This window comes from Copadichromis virginalis, linkage group LG16 (assembly GCF_057382275.1).
Source record: "Copadichromis virginalis isolate Kocher_CV1m ecotype Utaka linkage group LG16, C_Virginalis_male_GT1.1, whole genome shotgun sequence".
In the NCBI taxonomy this organism is placed as follows: domain Eukaryota; kingdom Metazoa; phylum Chordata; class Actinopteri; order Cichliformes; family Cichlidae; genus Copadichromis; species Copadichromis virginalis.
In genome coordinates this window covers 19,281,615-19,296,726 of record NC_140633.1, presented here as the reverse complement: position 1 = coordinate 19,296,726, position 15,112 = coordinate 19,281,615, and the positions used below count along the sequence as shown (strand labels likewise).

Here is a 15,112-nt window from a genome sequence, read left to right as displayed (position 1 = left end):
TTTGTCTCATTGAGAAGTTTACAGATAAGATGATCAAGGTGTTTTTTTATTTATTTGCATAGGTTAGATAATTTAACTGGCACTTTATAACCCTCAGTTTCAAATATCTTTCAAAAATATTCACAGCAGTAGTGCAGAAGTTACAAAAACCACTTTATAAATGCTTATACTGTAAAATTCTCTTTTCAACATACAGACTGAAATCTAAGAAAGGTCACATGCCTTAAACCGGATTCATACGTTTCTGGTTTGTGTGAACTGACAACCAGGCATGTTTAACTGCCTGTAAATATAAATTATGGTGCTTTAGCTGCTTATAATAATTCAATCTAACATATGGAATCTGATAATCAAGAATGAAATGCAAAAAATTGTAAAGATTAAACCCAAGTTCCCATCTTACAATCTAAACAGAAAACTGGAAGCCTTGAAGTTGACCTACACAGATCTAATCAAGCCTTTAAGGCTTAAGGCTCAGTGTCCTGTCTTTAAATACTGTAAGGATTTAAAAAAAAAAAGTTTAGATTCTCATACTTCAAACCATTCAATCTAAATGACATCCAAACTATGATGACCTCTTATAGTAAAGAGAAGTAAACTCATCCTGAAAGTACACATGCAAAATCTACAAGTAACTTGGTCACTTAAACAGAATACTAGAAATAGTAAAGCCGTCACAGGCAACTGGCAAGAATAGTTTTAGTTCAAAACAAATAAGTTCAAGCATTGTCATGTCTCTCCATTAATCTGAGCTCCTACTTTACACAATGTGTAAGTTAAAAGTCAGGCACTGTTGGAAACAGCTACTGTAACAGCATTATGGAACAATGCTGCAACCTTACAGCTCTGATTTTAGTAATTTAAGTAATCTGGAAGAAGATGAACCACAAATCTAACAGTGATGGTAAATCTAAGGATTTCTACTGAAATTATGTGCAAATCTCCATCTGATGGTAACGATGTATTAGGCAAAATCCTTCCTGGAGTCCAGCCGTGTGTTTTGCATCAGCCCAAATCTGTACCTTGAGACGTGGTCAATTTTTGAAGGCTCCGCAGCGACTGGCTCGACAAATGAAATCTTTGAGCAGATTACCGTCAATTTGCCAGAAAGCAGCAGTCTGAGTCACCTCAGTCAGGTGATTTACGCAGAATTTGAAGCAGAATTCTTCAAGGTCCTGAGTGACAGAGAAGAGAACAAATAAATAAACTGTTCTTCAACTTGGTCAAACGCTCCAACAACAGACAGTCTGAGTGTCTCGTAGTGCTGACCCAGCTTCCTGCATCCTGGTGATCCTCCCAGTTCCACTGTTCTAAGCCCCAGTTGCTCACACATGGTTTGCTTTTTTCTCATGTAGCACACAGCTGCCAACAGTCTGCATCAGATGTGTTTTATTCACTACATGTAACTTAGTGTTGTTAGGTGAGGGAGACGGAGTGGATGCATGAAGGGTGCAGGAGGAAGGAGGCAGCACACATGATGCCCACTCTGTAGTGGTGGATGCATCAGACTATTAGTAGCCCTGCTGACATGTCGGTACAATATGACATCAAATAGTCTTTGTATTGCTGAGCTGGTGGGTTAAAAGCAGATTAATGTTGAGTCTGACTGTGTCATGCATTCTCACTTCTGTTGGATAAAAGATCAAAGCAGGGCTGCAGTGCATGTGTGAAAATGGCTAAGGAGGCAGCTGCGGATCAGCAGGTGGAGCTGGTCATCCACCAATCAGGACTGGTGGGTGTTTTCATTAGCTGTTTTTTTTTTTTGAAGGTCAATGTTTTAACAAAGTTACTTTATCTTTTCTCTGCTGCCTCAAACAGATTTGTTCTGAAAAAACAAACAAAAAAACAAAAAGTTTTTCACCCCAGCAAGAGCAAAATCTACTTTAAAGGGCTTCAAGAATGAAAGATTTCAATCATTCATGCATGCAGTTATGAAGTCCTTCATAAGAACATGAAGAACTGAGGTATGAAATTAAAAATTCTTCATTTTAATATTGCAGCTTAGTATTTTTGCAAAAACACAAAAGCACAATTGACTCTCTAGGCTCAACAAACGCTTGCTGGAAAAAAAAAAGAATCAAAATTTTAGTGGATTTTATTTGAAATTAAAAATTTTTATTTAACCACAAATACTTAAAAGACAGGACAAATGATTAAGGGGATAGCAATTTAGGTTTTTACTGGAAACAAAGGAACAGTAAGTACACTGTACTTTTCAGGGTGAGGGTCATATTACTGAGTGGCCTAACTTTGTCTAACTTCCAGGTATTTTATTTTCCTCTACACTTCTCTTGAAAGTTTGAACAGTGATTTATAAAAATAATAAGTTAGACTCGGCTGCATTGTTATAAGGTTACACAGGCCTGAAAATTTTGATACATATTTTTTCTGTAAGTTGGTAAGGAAGAACAGTCTTTATGACATTTATATTGGTAAAATAAAACGACAGTTGAATAGCAGAATAGTATAAACTATGAAAAGTGTATAGTAAAATTATACCAAACATGCACTACAAGCAGAGGCAGTTTCACTGTGACTGGCAGTACAGAAAGATTAAACTTTTGGGATGAGCACTAAAGCACAATAAAAGGCTCTGGAGACTCGTTTTTCAACTTTTTGAAAAACTTTGGTTGTACTAGTTTAATAGTTTAACTATACTTAAGAATAATTCATCATTAATCATTACTAACACTGCATTTAACTATGCAGCGTTATTAATTTGTTACATCGATGGATTAAACACAACTTTGAGACAATTTTCTTTTCTTTTTTGGATTTGGTTTTTTTTTGTGTTGAAGAATTTTGTTTTTAAAACAACAACAACAACAACAACAACAACAAGAACAAAACACATTATTGGGGGAAGAAAAAGTGGGTAGTTCAATTCCCACTGACTTTTCCTTGGACAACATACTGCAAATTGCAACAAAGCAATGTATATAAAGAATTAGCTTGATAACAATGTGTGTGTGAATGGTTAATAATGTGGCTTGTAGTATAAAATTCTTTTGAGAGGTCAGTAAGCCTAAGAAAGTGCTTTAAATACCAGCCCAAATACATTCATTGTCTACATTTATCCACCACTTTTTCCCCCCACTGTTTAAGCTTGCTAGCATCACTACCTAATGTGAATCACTGCCTGATTTGAGTCATTTTCCTGCACATAAGGTTCACCTGCCTGTGGTGTCTGTCAGGTTCACATATGTGTGACTCACAGTGACGGTGACAGCTACTGTTGGAAAACCAGATGCTTTAGCATTTATGTTCTGTCTAATTTGTAGCCTAACTGATTAAAGAAGTGTGGGAGCATTTTCAGGATTTCATATTAATGCTAATGTAAGTGTAATTAACAGCACACAAGTCATAATAAAATGAATTTCAGACTTTATTGGTAGGTCCTATTAAAAGTTCCAGACGGCCATGTCTGGCTTTGAAATTGAAACCTATGCTAACAAATACGTTCTATTACCTCTGTGCAGACAGGCTAATAGTTTCCCTCTTGTTTGCATTATTTATGCAAAACAGGCTGCTGGCTGTAGCATCATACTGGCTGTACAGACCTGTGAGTGAAATCAACCTTCTTACTGCATTCTCAGTAGGAGTGAATAAGCTTATTTAGAAAACAAAGATTTTCACAAAACAGAACTAAGGGAGCCAGCATTCTATGATTTAATCTAAAATATCAATTTTACATGTGTTAAAGTAAAAAGAGCTTTCAAGGACATTTGCATATTATCACACATGCAGCTGATAGTTGGTAGACTAACCTCTGCATCATAGCGCACAGCGGCAGACAGCAGAGAAAAAGCATTTTCGACGATGATTCCCCTCTTGATAATGTGCTGACACAGGCGTTTTAGGCGGTTCTCACAGTAGGAGGTGGCCAGATCCAGGAGCCCTGAGCGCACACAGAACCACACAGGACTGGAATTATGATTATATTCAAGAACTTTTAGTTGAAGTCCCTTTCACAGAAATAAATAAAAATACAAAAAAGTAATAAACTCATGACAAATAGATATCGTTGTTACTAATATCACTGATACTAGGTCAATGGGTAGTACTGAAATCACTCAGAGATCATGTGGTGAAGTGTATGTGAGACTGACCAATAGCATCCTCGGGAGGCAACTCCACACTGTCTGTGTAGAGGAACTCCAGAAACGAGCGGTACACAGGGTACGAGAACTGGTCTATTTCAATCACCTCCTTCATGTCTTCGTTCCAGTGAGACTGGAACATTGATCTGAAATGTTCACACCTGCACAGCAAACGATACAGACACAGGTGTTACAAGAACCATTTCTTCCCCCAATAATGTGTTTTCTTTTTAAACGGTTTATAACTCCCATAACCCGATAAACCAGCTTGGCTGTTAAATTCAAACCTGATCTTGAGAACTGCTTTGTGGACATAGATGTATTTTCCATCAACACAGAACTTGAGATCCGCTGTCTCTGGGTTGTCAAACTCCTTTTTCAGAGACTGAGCCACAGTCAAGAAGTCATCGTGTTCTGGAGGGGGAAAAAACAGCACACATACAGGTCCCACAACACTCAAGCTCTGGCAACAGAAAGATAACAACTATAGCAATGAGACCAATCCCACTTCCAAAAAGGTGGGAAGCTGTGTAGAAAACACTGAAAGATTTTCAGAACCTTTAAACCCTATATTTGGTAGACAAAGACAAGACAAAGACAGCATTACACATGTTGAAACTGAAACTTTTATTACTTTTTGATAAATATATGCTCATTTTTAGTTCGAGGCCAGCATTACACTTTTAAAAAATGGACAAGGACAACAAAAAACGTTGTAAGGTGTTCTCTAGTTAAATAAAATAAAAAAAATTTTTAACAGCGATTTGGATTTGGTCTTATCCAGCTAACCTCAGGGTTAACTCTGGGTTCTCTGTATTATGTAAGGCAGTTTACTTCTTTCCAGGATACATTGCCAGCTTACACTGTAGAGATAACCTGCTACACAGTAAGTTTTCCTGTTTCACTTTAGAAAGCTAAAAATGTTTACTTTAGTTTTTATTAGTTTGAGTGTTAGTTTTAGTCTTTCTTTAAAAATTTAGTTTTCAAAGTTCACAACATCATTTCATTTTTTCCAAAAGTCTATATTTTATTTGTATTTTTTGTTAACTAAAATGTTTTTACATTACATCTTTACCTAGTTGTGAACCACCTTTGTGTGACTGCTTAGCCTGATTCCAAGTGTTGGGATAAGGAAAGCCAGATAATGGAATGAAAGCCTGGGTGAGCTGAACTTGTTTCGTAATACAAGCCAGAGATGCGTTGACTTCAAGATTGGACTTTCCAAATGAAAACTGCTCTTTGGTCTCCACGTTATAGCCAAAGAACCAACTTTCACTTTTCAGTGAAGGTCAGTTTGACACAAGTTGGCATGTAAGACTTCCAAGGAGAGGTGCACAAGAAGATGACATTGAAGAGAACAGTGGACAAATAAGGGAAGGTTTTTATCTTTTATGGACGGAGTCAATACATTTTATAATTGCACATCAAATAAAAAGAGCTTCATAAAACAAACAGTGATCAATAGCCATACATTTGTGGTTAATGGAATGAAATCCAAAAATTAGTAATACTACATAATTAGTGCTATCCTTGGACTCTTTCAGATCATTCTCTTACCCACTGAAAGAAGCCTCCACATTACTGAGGGGGTGGCAAAGCAGGCAAAGACATCATCGGTGCAGGCAAAGTGTGTCAGGTGAGGGAGCACTATGGACTGGCCCCTGCACTGGCCCCACATGTACACCTGACCGCTCTGGGTTTTAGCAGCTGACGTGTGTGTGGAGTGACAGGAAGCAATCTCTACAATTCTGTTAAAGGAGCAGAGAAGTCAGTGGATGGTGGTGCAGGGACAGGATGAGTTAGATGTGTGATGCTTTACCTCACCTCTCTTTCTCAGTCAGAATCTGAACTGGGCTCAGCTGGTTGCTCTTGTTGCCAGTGCCCAGTTGTCCATATGTGTTGGCACCCCAAGCGTAAAGCAACCCTTCATCCGTTAGTGCCATGGAGTGTGCATATCCTGACACGATCTAGAGAGGGGAAAAAAAAAATCAAACAATTTTCAATATAACGTAGTATTTGAAACTCTTGTCTACAATAAATAAAATAATTCCAAATTATTAGCAACATTTTTTATACATTCTATACTACAGATGTGCTTATTACAGCCTCTTAATTGTGGTTTCAATTCAATTTTATTTATACAGCACCAAATCAAAACAATAGTTGCCTCGAGGCGCTTTATATTGTAAGGTAGACCCTATAATAATACAAAGATTCCTGTGTAAAATATTGTATTTTGGGAACTTCACTCCTTTTTGGACAACATACAGCATCACACTCAAATTCTGGTGTTTTATAATTACTCTGGCAGTAGTTTTACAGGAGTGCTAAGATTTTAAATCATTACTGTAAAGAATGCTCATTTAAGGGAAAACAAAACAAAACATAAAAACAAGTGAATATAAACCCAACTACAATTTAAATAAATAAAGTCACAGGCCCTGCATAAATGTCCATATCTAACATAGAGCTACTTATGCCATTTATTCTGCACAAAAGAATATATAAAATATAAAAGCACATATAAACTGTAATCCAAAATGTACAGTCTTTCATACATGTGCAACAAACAGTCGTTCGTACAGAACTCATGCATGACGAGTTCTTCACTGTGAGTGAGGAAGACACAACGGTGGAAGACCAATAAAACGAAGCTAAAGCTAAAACTATCCAGAGCTCCAAGCCTGCTATAATCCAGCAGCCTCGGTATGAACAGTCAAAGGACTGAAACAGTTACAAGGACAATTTTGGAGACAAGCGAAATAACAGAAACAGGTCAATATCCTGCTTTCTGTTGAAGTTTAGTTAAGTATATATTTGAAGAAATATATTAGTAAATGATGTAAGTTCCTGACATTTGGTTTGTTATAGAATTTTGTAGTAACTGCTTTTGTACACCACGATAATATGACAGCAATTCATTTTCATTTGTTTCAGCGAAAGAAACAACTCACTGCAGTTTGGGAGGAATAGTAAAATTTACTAATTTATTTATGAAAGTACTTTTCTGCATTTAAAAAAACAGTAAGAAAAGGTCTAATCTTTGATATTTTGGATAGAGATGTTATTATATATCATTTTAGATACTGGTATGTGTGGATTTTTGTTTTCTATGATTAGCATACGGATTATTGAGTTTCTGACACAAACAAGTCTAGTGATTATAATCAGTTCATTCCTGAGTCCTTGTTTTTGCCAAATTCCCTCAAGGCATTCCTAAGAGTTGCCCAACCCAAAAACATCAGGATCTAGCTGTAGTTGAGGCATATAAAAACATTAGAATATATGTCTTTTTTTTTTTTAAAACTTCATACAAATTGTTTCACAGTAACCTGACGTGTGTAATCTCACACCTGTTGCACACATAAACCCTGCAGACCAACAAGTCGACAGGGGGTCAGCTGGTTCCCATTGTTTCCAAGTCCAAGTTGTCCGTTGCCGTTATAGCCCCAACTGTACACCTAGAGAGACAAAAAGAGAACATGAGTGCTGCTTCAGTGAGAGTAAGCCAATACTGTTTCATAAAGCTCCAGGATAAGTTAAAAAAAAAAAATCACCTCTCCATTGTCCACTACTGCCAGGGATGAGGTCTGACCACAGACGATACTCACAGCCACCTTGTTCTGCAGGCAGCTGGACACCCTGCGGGGTGTGGGCTGGTTCGCTGTGGAGCCTGAGCCCACTTGACCACAGTTATTGTAACCCCATGCATACACCTGCCGGGCAAAAAGATAAAGTTAAGAATAAGAACAGGATGAAATTCTCTATGAAAGCCAGATACTTTAAAAATAATTTGAAAAGGTTATTACCCCCTCTCACTTCTCCTTCGAGTCAACAGATTTATCTTAAGGTCAAAGTGACAATGTAATATAAAGCTACTTAAAATGATAGTTCTTACTGCTTACATTGTTTGTACTGACAACATAAAGGCACACAAGGAATGATATATGGGAATTATAAATATCACATTATGGTTTGCATCCAAATATCATGTCACATTTGACCTCTGACCTCACTTTTATATTTCACATCTTTTTTTAAGCCGACCCCATAATGTGTTACATCTTTAAAGAAAGTACTGTAGAGAGAAAGAATGAGCTGCATGGTTACTGTCAGAGATGAGGTATAATATTATATATGTGTGGAAATATGTGTGTGTATGTATGTACGGATGCATACATGTATATATACATATATGTATGTATGTGCATGTATGTATAACTTGTACATATCTTTCTTGTGTAAATGTAAATTTGTCTGTTATTGTGTAAATACTTACGCTAATGTGTACTTCACACACATGGAGAAATGCCAAACTGCCTTTCATTGTTCTTGTAACAGTGACAATAAAAAGCTATTCTATTAAGCTCAAGTTATTCGCGTTATTTAAGTCATTTACAAATCAATACCTATAATCTTTTACCTACTCCTCCATAATGTTTGAAATCAAAGCAAACATGTCATGCTACCCTTATCTCATTTTTAGTGTACTACAAACGTATGCATTTATATTTTATTTTTAATAACATCATTTATGAAAGTATGTGTAAAACAAAATGACATGTAAATATATTACACTAAATAATATAAAAATATCCCCTTAAATGTAAATACTGTACAAAGAGTGAGCTGACTTGGCTCATGTTTTATGGTTATTACTGTTTTTTTTGTTTGTTTAATTTTTTTGTAAGATTTGCAAGAACATGTCAGCCATGTTCACAGCAGTGAATGATGGATTTATTAAGATCCAAATGTGATTATTGTATCAGCTGTATAACAAGAAAAATACACAGACTCTCTAGCTACCAGGATAGCTGCATCCCTCATATTAAAAACAGGGGAAAAAAAAGTTTGACCAGCCAGGCCAGGATCTAACGGAGCTCACTAACTGTGTGAAGCAACTCGAAGCACAATACATTCCTTGTGGCTGGGCTTATTTTTCTAGGTTCTTAACTCAGGGGGCTCAAATGTAGCTGTGACTGGAATACGGGTAAGTGTTAGGGTCCATTAACTAGGTAACAGCTTTAGTCAGAGCAGAGTCACCTGTGTAACTAGAAAAGTTTCAAACAGGCGTCTGTATTTCCCTCTCTGTAAATCTGCTGTAAAAGTGAATTATTTTTGTCTCTCTTCTTTAACTCCTACAAACTCACTTCTCCTGTATCAGTTAGAGCCATTGAGTGGTGAGAGCCACAGGCCACCTCTGTGACCTTCTTATTGAGCAGGTTGGCAGACACGAGCACTGGAGCTACTCCTTGGTTGGTTGTCCCATTTCCCAGTTGGCTGTAGCCATTATGGCCCCAGGCAAATAGCTCTCCATCTGAAATACAAAGAGTTTAGTCATTCTCCTGCACTTTTTAATCCAACTGTAAAGAGGAGGATTACATCTTTTGTTAAGCTACCCTCTGTGGCCAGCAGGATGTGGGGTCCACTACCGTAAGTCAGGCTAACCACCTTTCTGCCACTCAGGAAGTCCAGTTTTTTGGGTACAATTGTGCTCAGGCTGTCCCCTGTTCCCAGGCAGTTACTGCAGTTCAGCCCAAACACAAACACCTGAGTGTGGAGGTCGGGGGAGAGGAAAAAAGAAAAAAAGAATTCAGTGTTGATTGGTGATAAGGAGTGCTAAACAGACAGCGCCAGTCAGCTGAGTAGGGAACGGGTCAGAGTACAAACACAGAAACATCAACACCAGCAGGCAACACTGAGAGGAAGATGTGTGTTAATTGTGCAATAACACAAATATAAAAGATCATTTTAAAAGAAAGTTGCATTTTCTTTCCTGACTTAAATTCATTACAATGGTATGAAAAATCTTTTTACACTTGACAAAGTTCCCATTCACAAACCTCTAAAAAGTGTTTTTCTTATCACAGTGGTACCACGATTTAGCCACTTAGCATGTGTTAAAGCAGAGGTGCTCACATTTCTAGGAGCCAGGGAAAGGACCCCCCTTTCTCCTAAAATCTTAACATTGATTTAGCTGGCTTGGGTTTCGCATCACCTGATAATGTAGACTGACTCAAATATTTGTTAATGCTTATGAGCTAGATAATGTGCCAAGATACAAACCAAAAGGAGTGATTTTTTGCAGCCTTACAAACAAACTAACATAGAATTTCTTCTGGCCAAACAATAACATTTTTTCTTATTCATTTATTTATTTAGTTGGTTAGTTAGCTAACCTTTATTTAACCAGGAGAATATGACTCACAACCACATCCTTGCCAAGAAAGACAGCAATACAAACAGAGGTGTGTGTGTTATGCAACTACGTTTTATGCAACACAGACAAATACACACAGAACCCCCCCCCACACACACACACACACACAAATTAACTACACTAAAATACAGCTTATTAAAAAAACGAAACTAACCAAAATGTAAAACTACAACTTCAGCATCAATAAAGCCTGAAACCTCAACAGTCTTTATAATAAGTCAGCGTCAGTAACGAGGGTAATAATATTCAGGCAAAACATTTTCAGGCTGAAGGAACTGCAGTCTCTTTAAGTTCATTTAGTGAGACCAGTTCCTTAAATGTAGTTCATTTTGCATCTGATTCTAGGAGTAAGGAGCTGCAAAGTTTAATGCTCTTTCTCTAAGTTCAGTGGAAATCTTTAGAGCACAGAGAAGATACGAGTCTTGGGACCTAAGGCAACAAGTTAACAAACTTTCTGATCAATGTAAGTCAGTAAGATGGGAACAGACCAAGATATTATCAATAAGACTATATCGATGGTTGAGTCTTCAAAATGACAAAGCAGATCACCCGACCTAAGCAGGCAATGTACAGCATGTGACTCTTAAAAGCTTTAAGGTTTGTAATAAATCTCAGTGCTCCATGATAGACAGAATCCAGCATATGTAAGCACAGTGAAGATCCCCTTGCATCACCATAATCGAACACTTTCACAAGAGTGGAATCAACATCTTAAGAGGTAACGACACACAACACGGTATAAACTGTGTATATAAATTTTATTTTAAAAAATTTAAAACCCCTTAGCTGGGTTGCAGAATCCTGGAGAACCACTGAGCTAAAACACCAACAACATCAAAGTAATTCAAATCATCTAGGTAGCTACTGCAAGTTTTAGTACTAATTAAAAAAGGATGAAAGGACCAGAGATCCATCCTTTTAAACAACTGTCTTGAACCCTTTAAGCTTATTTTGTAATTTTGGCTGTAAAATTACAAGATAATTCTCATCTTTCAGGAGCATCTTTTCAGTGTTCAGACAGCAGAACTTGGGAATGCTTTGTGAACCGTGATACACTGAATATCCCTGTAAAGCCTGCCTTCTTTTCTTTCCGAAACTTTTTTTTTTTTTTTTTTTAACAAAGCCTTTGCTAAAAGGGGTCATCTGATTGTTGGGGGTTTCTTTGTTTTCTCTGAGTTATTGTAGGGTCTTTATTACCTTACAATATAAGGTGAAGCGCCTTGAGGCACCTGTTGCTGTTCTGTGTTACATCATGTGAATAAATACTTTTCAGCAAGTCTTAACAGTTTTGAGCTTTTTTAAAATGGCAAATAACTGATTTTCAACACTAGCATTCAACTGCAATCTTTACACATCAGGCTGTTACAATACAACATTTAAAATTGTTATTATTGTTATTTATTCTTTAACTTTTGGTTCTCTTTATGGTCTCCAGAAGAAAAATCTGGTTCTTTCCCTGGAGCTATTGTCAGAAATATTGAGTACTACAGCTTAAAACACACAGCTACTGAGAGGCAGTCTCTGTTTATCATGCTACAATAACACTGACATAAAAAAATGCAATGCAGTGTAAGCATGCTCTGTGGTGGATTACCTACTGTAAGCATGTTTTCTTCTACCACTGATTAAAGTTGAATGCGCTATAAACTGAACCCAACAGCTGTTTTCAAGGTAGGACACTCAAACAATCCACACTAGGCTGAATGAAATTATAATAATGTAAACATGAAATGTAGCTTAAAGGCTAAAAACGTGGAAAAACAACAGGTCATCTGACTATCAATTATGCAACATGAAGCAAGCTTCAAAGCTTTCAGTCATCTTGCTCTTGATTAACACACAACCACAACCCCGTTTTCCCTCTGACCCCTCACCTCATCATCATTGGTAATGTAGATGGCCTCATTAGCAGATGATCCAAACACGCATGCTTTCCGTATGGAAGCGAGCTCCTGAGGCCCCATCAGGCTGAACATGGGCCACTTGGTTACATCCACCATGGTGTCCTCACAGTATGTGGCAAGGGCGGCAGGCTAGAAGGATGAACTTCAATCCACAGGTGGGACACGGGACAGGGAGAGGGGGAAGGTCTGAAGAGGCAAGGCTGCCAGCGCTGCAGTCACTGGACACAAACACAAGCAAAATTGTAATGTCTTCCAGATAATCATCTTTTCACAATATATTGTTAGTTCAGTGTAGCTTTAATTCAAAGGGCTTCAGGTTTAAGTCAAGGGTTTTTGGCTTGTTTAAAAAAAAAAAAAAAAAAAAAAAAGAGTCAATGGCTGTTTTGGAAGTACAGCCATTTTCATACATATTCAGAAGTTTTATGGCCAGATAAAGGCTATTCACTTGTTATTTCATGACAAAGTGTTTAATTTACATTTTATTGCTTTTTATTGTAATTTTAAATATGAGGTCCAAAGAGACATCAGTGCAAGTGGAGGAGGTCATCATTAGGTGGAAAAAACAAAATAAAACATATCAGAGATTTAAAAGAAAAAAAAACTTTAGGTGGAGTCTAATCAACAATCTGCTACATTCTTTAAAAGAATCAGTGCACCAGGAACCTCAGCAAGACCAAAAGGCCTGCATCTGATTCTAGGAGTAAGGAGCTGCAAAGTTTAATGCTCTTTCTCTAAGTTCAGTGGAAATCTTTAGAGCATACGAGTCTTGGGACCTAAGGCAACAAGTTAACAAACTTTCTGATCAATGTAAGTGGCGTGGCTACGTCTACAGCCTGTCCGCAGCTCGGACACAAGCATTTCACTACATGTTGTGCTCTGTATAATTGCTTTGTTTGTTTAAGTTTATATGGATGCCAGTGGAGCTAGGCCACTACCGTTCATTGGTGATGTGACTGCTCACAGAAGCAGCAAGGTGAATTATGACGTGTACAGCCTTTACTTCTTGCTCAGATTCAAGCAAGTGCTACAAAAATGATCATTTTGCTCTTCACAACCGATATCAGATGACACTGCGAGCTGGGCAAATGTAACGTTGCATCCTTACTTTTATTTTCCCCGTAGCTTACTCTAACTCAGTTTTAAAAAGTATAATTCTGCTTTGGAGAATCTTCTACTTTATATTCATCACAGACATCACACACACACATGCTGTTTTGACTCTCACTTATATGGTTATGGGTAAACACAGCTTATGATCCTCAAGGTCTTAAGGTTTTCTGATAAAATGGGTGTTAAAAGCGTAGTAAGCCGGGTCACAGAGGTTCTTTGTTTGGTAACAACACGGCTAAATCAGTGTTGTGCTAAACACTAACTAAAACTTTAAGTGTAATATCTTTGCTTATTTTGGTAGACTGTAATCAACAGGATTTATAAAGGGGTCATATATAAAATAAAGAAATGACCTTTGTTGCAATAATCTTTATGACTCTGTGTTATGCACCCACATTACAATTGCTCCGCACCTTTAAGGTGACTTTAAATATCCCAAAAGAACTGTGATGTTCTATTTTTTTTTGCTGCCCTCTTGGCTAGCTTTTTCTTGAAAAAGCTATTTTAAATGTCAGTTAGACTTTCTCCCTGGATAAGTAAAGGATATATAAGAGCCTTTTTCCCCTGTTAAAAGCGTCTACCTTATGACATGAATGTTCTTTCTGACTAAAACTAACTTGGTATCATTCAGAAGAGATACGCTTGACAAGTAATTTACAACACTTTAAAGACGGACTATTTATTTGTTTATTTTTGACAAATGCCGGAAATCCCTTTTTGACACAACACAGGCGTCATCCCGTAAATACCCACCCCCTCCCACCTGCATCATGTGTAATGATTAAAACCACTCGTAGTTACTGTTACATGACCACAGCTTGCTGTTTAATGTTTGCTATTGTTAACAAAGGGATTACTCAGCACAGTGAGTCCAGCTGACGCATCATAACACACCGTGAATGCAGCTGGTACTTGACGCACCCGCCGGGAAAATCGGTACTAACTTATCTTTTAATTGGCTACAGCTAGCGTTTAAGATTTTTTTTAAAAACAAACAAACCACATTTCAGTTCGATTGTTTGTTTGTTTTTTAAAGCTACAACATTAATACGTTCTCGTTGACTCACCCGTTAGGCAGGTCCGCTTCTACGGCCGTTGGCGCTTGCTCCTGGCCGCCTCACCATGGCACATAACGGCTGACAGTCCGTTTTCACTTTCTGCCGTGGCCGCCGTGCTCAAGTGCGTTTATTTGCGGAAGTGAGGAGAAAAATAATGTCACGTGATTCTAAGACCAGCACAGTCGATTGCAGATTTCACCAATATTTCCCTTTCGCCTCTATCCCCACCTCGCATTTTCCTACCAAATCTAGCTGTGGTTTTCAGCTAGATTAGTATGCAGTTAACCGCCAAGTAGTACACTAGATTTCACATTCATTCGCCGAAGAGGAATATAGAGGAATATTTGGTCAGGTTTAAGAAAAATAAGACTTTTGTTAGATAGTTATTCTTTTATGCCGTATCCAAAATGCAACATGGATATAACCAGAACTTAATAAACACCTAGGATTTGAAGTTGGAGACATCTGGTCTTTTGAAGCCCAAATTTCAGAATTAATATTTTTATACTCAGGGAGTTTTTTTTTTTTTTTTTTTTGATGCGGTGGGGAGACTAGTAGTGCGTTTGTGTCTGTTATTTGGAAGTGTAAAGAACAATCCTGACGCACAGTTTAAAGTACTGTATTCTTTAATGTCTTAAACATCAGTTATGTACATTGCTTATGTCAGACTACATAAATAAAAATCAGATTTTACCCAGAGGTACCAGAATCAGCAGGAAA

General features: G+C 37.5%; 1 protein-coding gene across 3 annotated transcripts; it reads right to left on the bottom strand.

The window, feature by feature from the left end:
- Positions 1-25: 25 nt before the first annotated feature.
- On the bottom strand, positions 26-14,671 carry LOC146690594 (RCC1 and BTB domain-containing protein 1-like). 3 transcript variants are annotated; one of them, XM_085435760.1, is made up of 13 exons: positions 14,402-14,671; positions 12,195-12,442; positions 9,500-9,650; positions 9,251-9,417; positions 7,658-7,816; positions 7,454-7,561; positions 5,925-6,067; positions 5,658-5,848; positions 4,388-4,514; positions 4,110-4,261; positions 3,768-3,898; positions 3,470-3,560; positions 1,054-1,175 (listed from the first exon to the last, which is right to left on the bottom strand). In XM_085435760.1, exons 2-12 carry the CDS (start codon positions 12,318-12,320, stop codon positions 3,513-3,515), a joined length of 1,503 nt encoding a protein of 500 aa, XP_085291886.1. In that variant the 5' UTR covers positions 12,321-12,442; positions 14,402-14,671; the 3' UTR covers positions 1,054-1,175; positions 3,470-3,512. The 3 variants fall into 3 exon arrangements, with proteins under 3 accessions (XP_085291884.1, XP_085291885.1, XP_085291886.1); XM_085435758.1 differs by lacking the exon at positions 3,470-3,560 and having other exon boundaries at positions 26-1,175; positions 14,402-14,670; XM_085435759.1 differs by lacking the exon at positions 3,470-3,560 and having other exon boundaries at positions 26-1,175; positions 12,195-12,433; positions 14,402-14,670.
- Between the last annotated feature and the right edge of the window lie 441 nt (positions 14,672-15,112).

What these genes read in the sequence shown, in the direction of transcription:
- LOC146690594 (XM_085435758.1), bottom strand. Translation starts at nt 12,320, where the DNA reads ATGGTGGATGTAACCAAGTGGCCCATGTTCAGCCTGATGGGGCCTCAG. An exon ending in AGGGTTTATGTGTGCAACAG is followed by an intron (nt 6,068 to 7,453) that starts GTGTGAGATTAC and finishes TCCCCTCTCTAG; the next exon opens with ATCGTGTCAGGATATGCACA. An exon ending in GCCTCCCGAGGATGCTATTG is followed by an intron (nt 3,899 to 4,109) that starts GTCAGTCTCACA and finishes GTGTGCGCTCAG; the next exon opens with GGCTCCTGGATCTGGCCACC.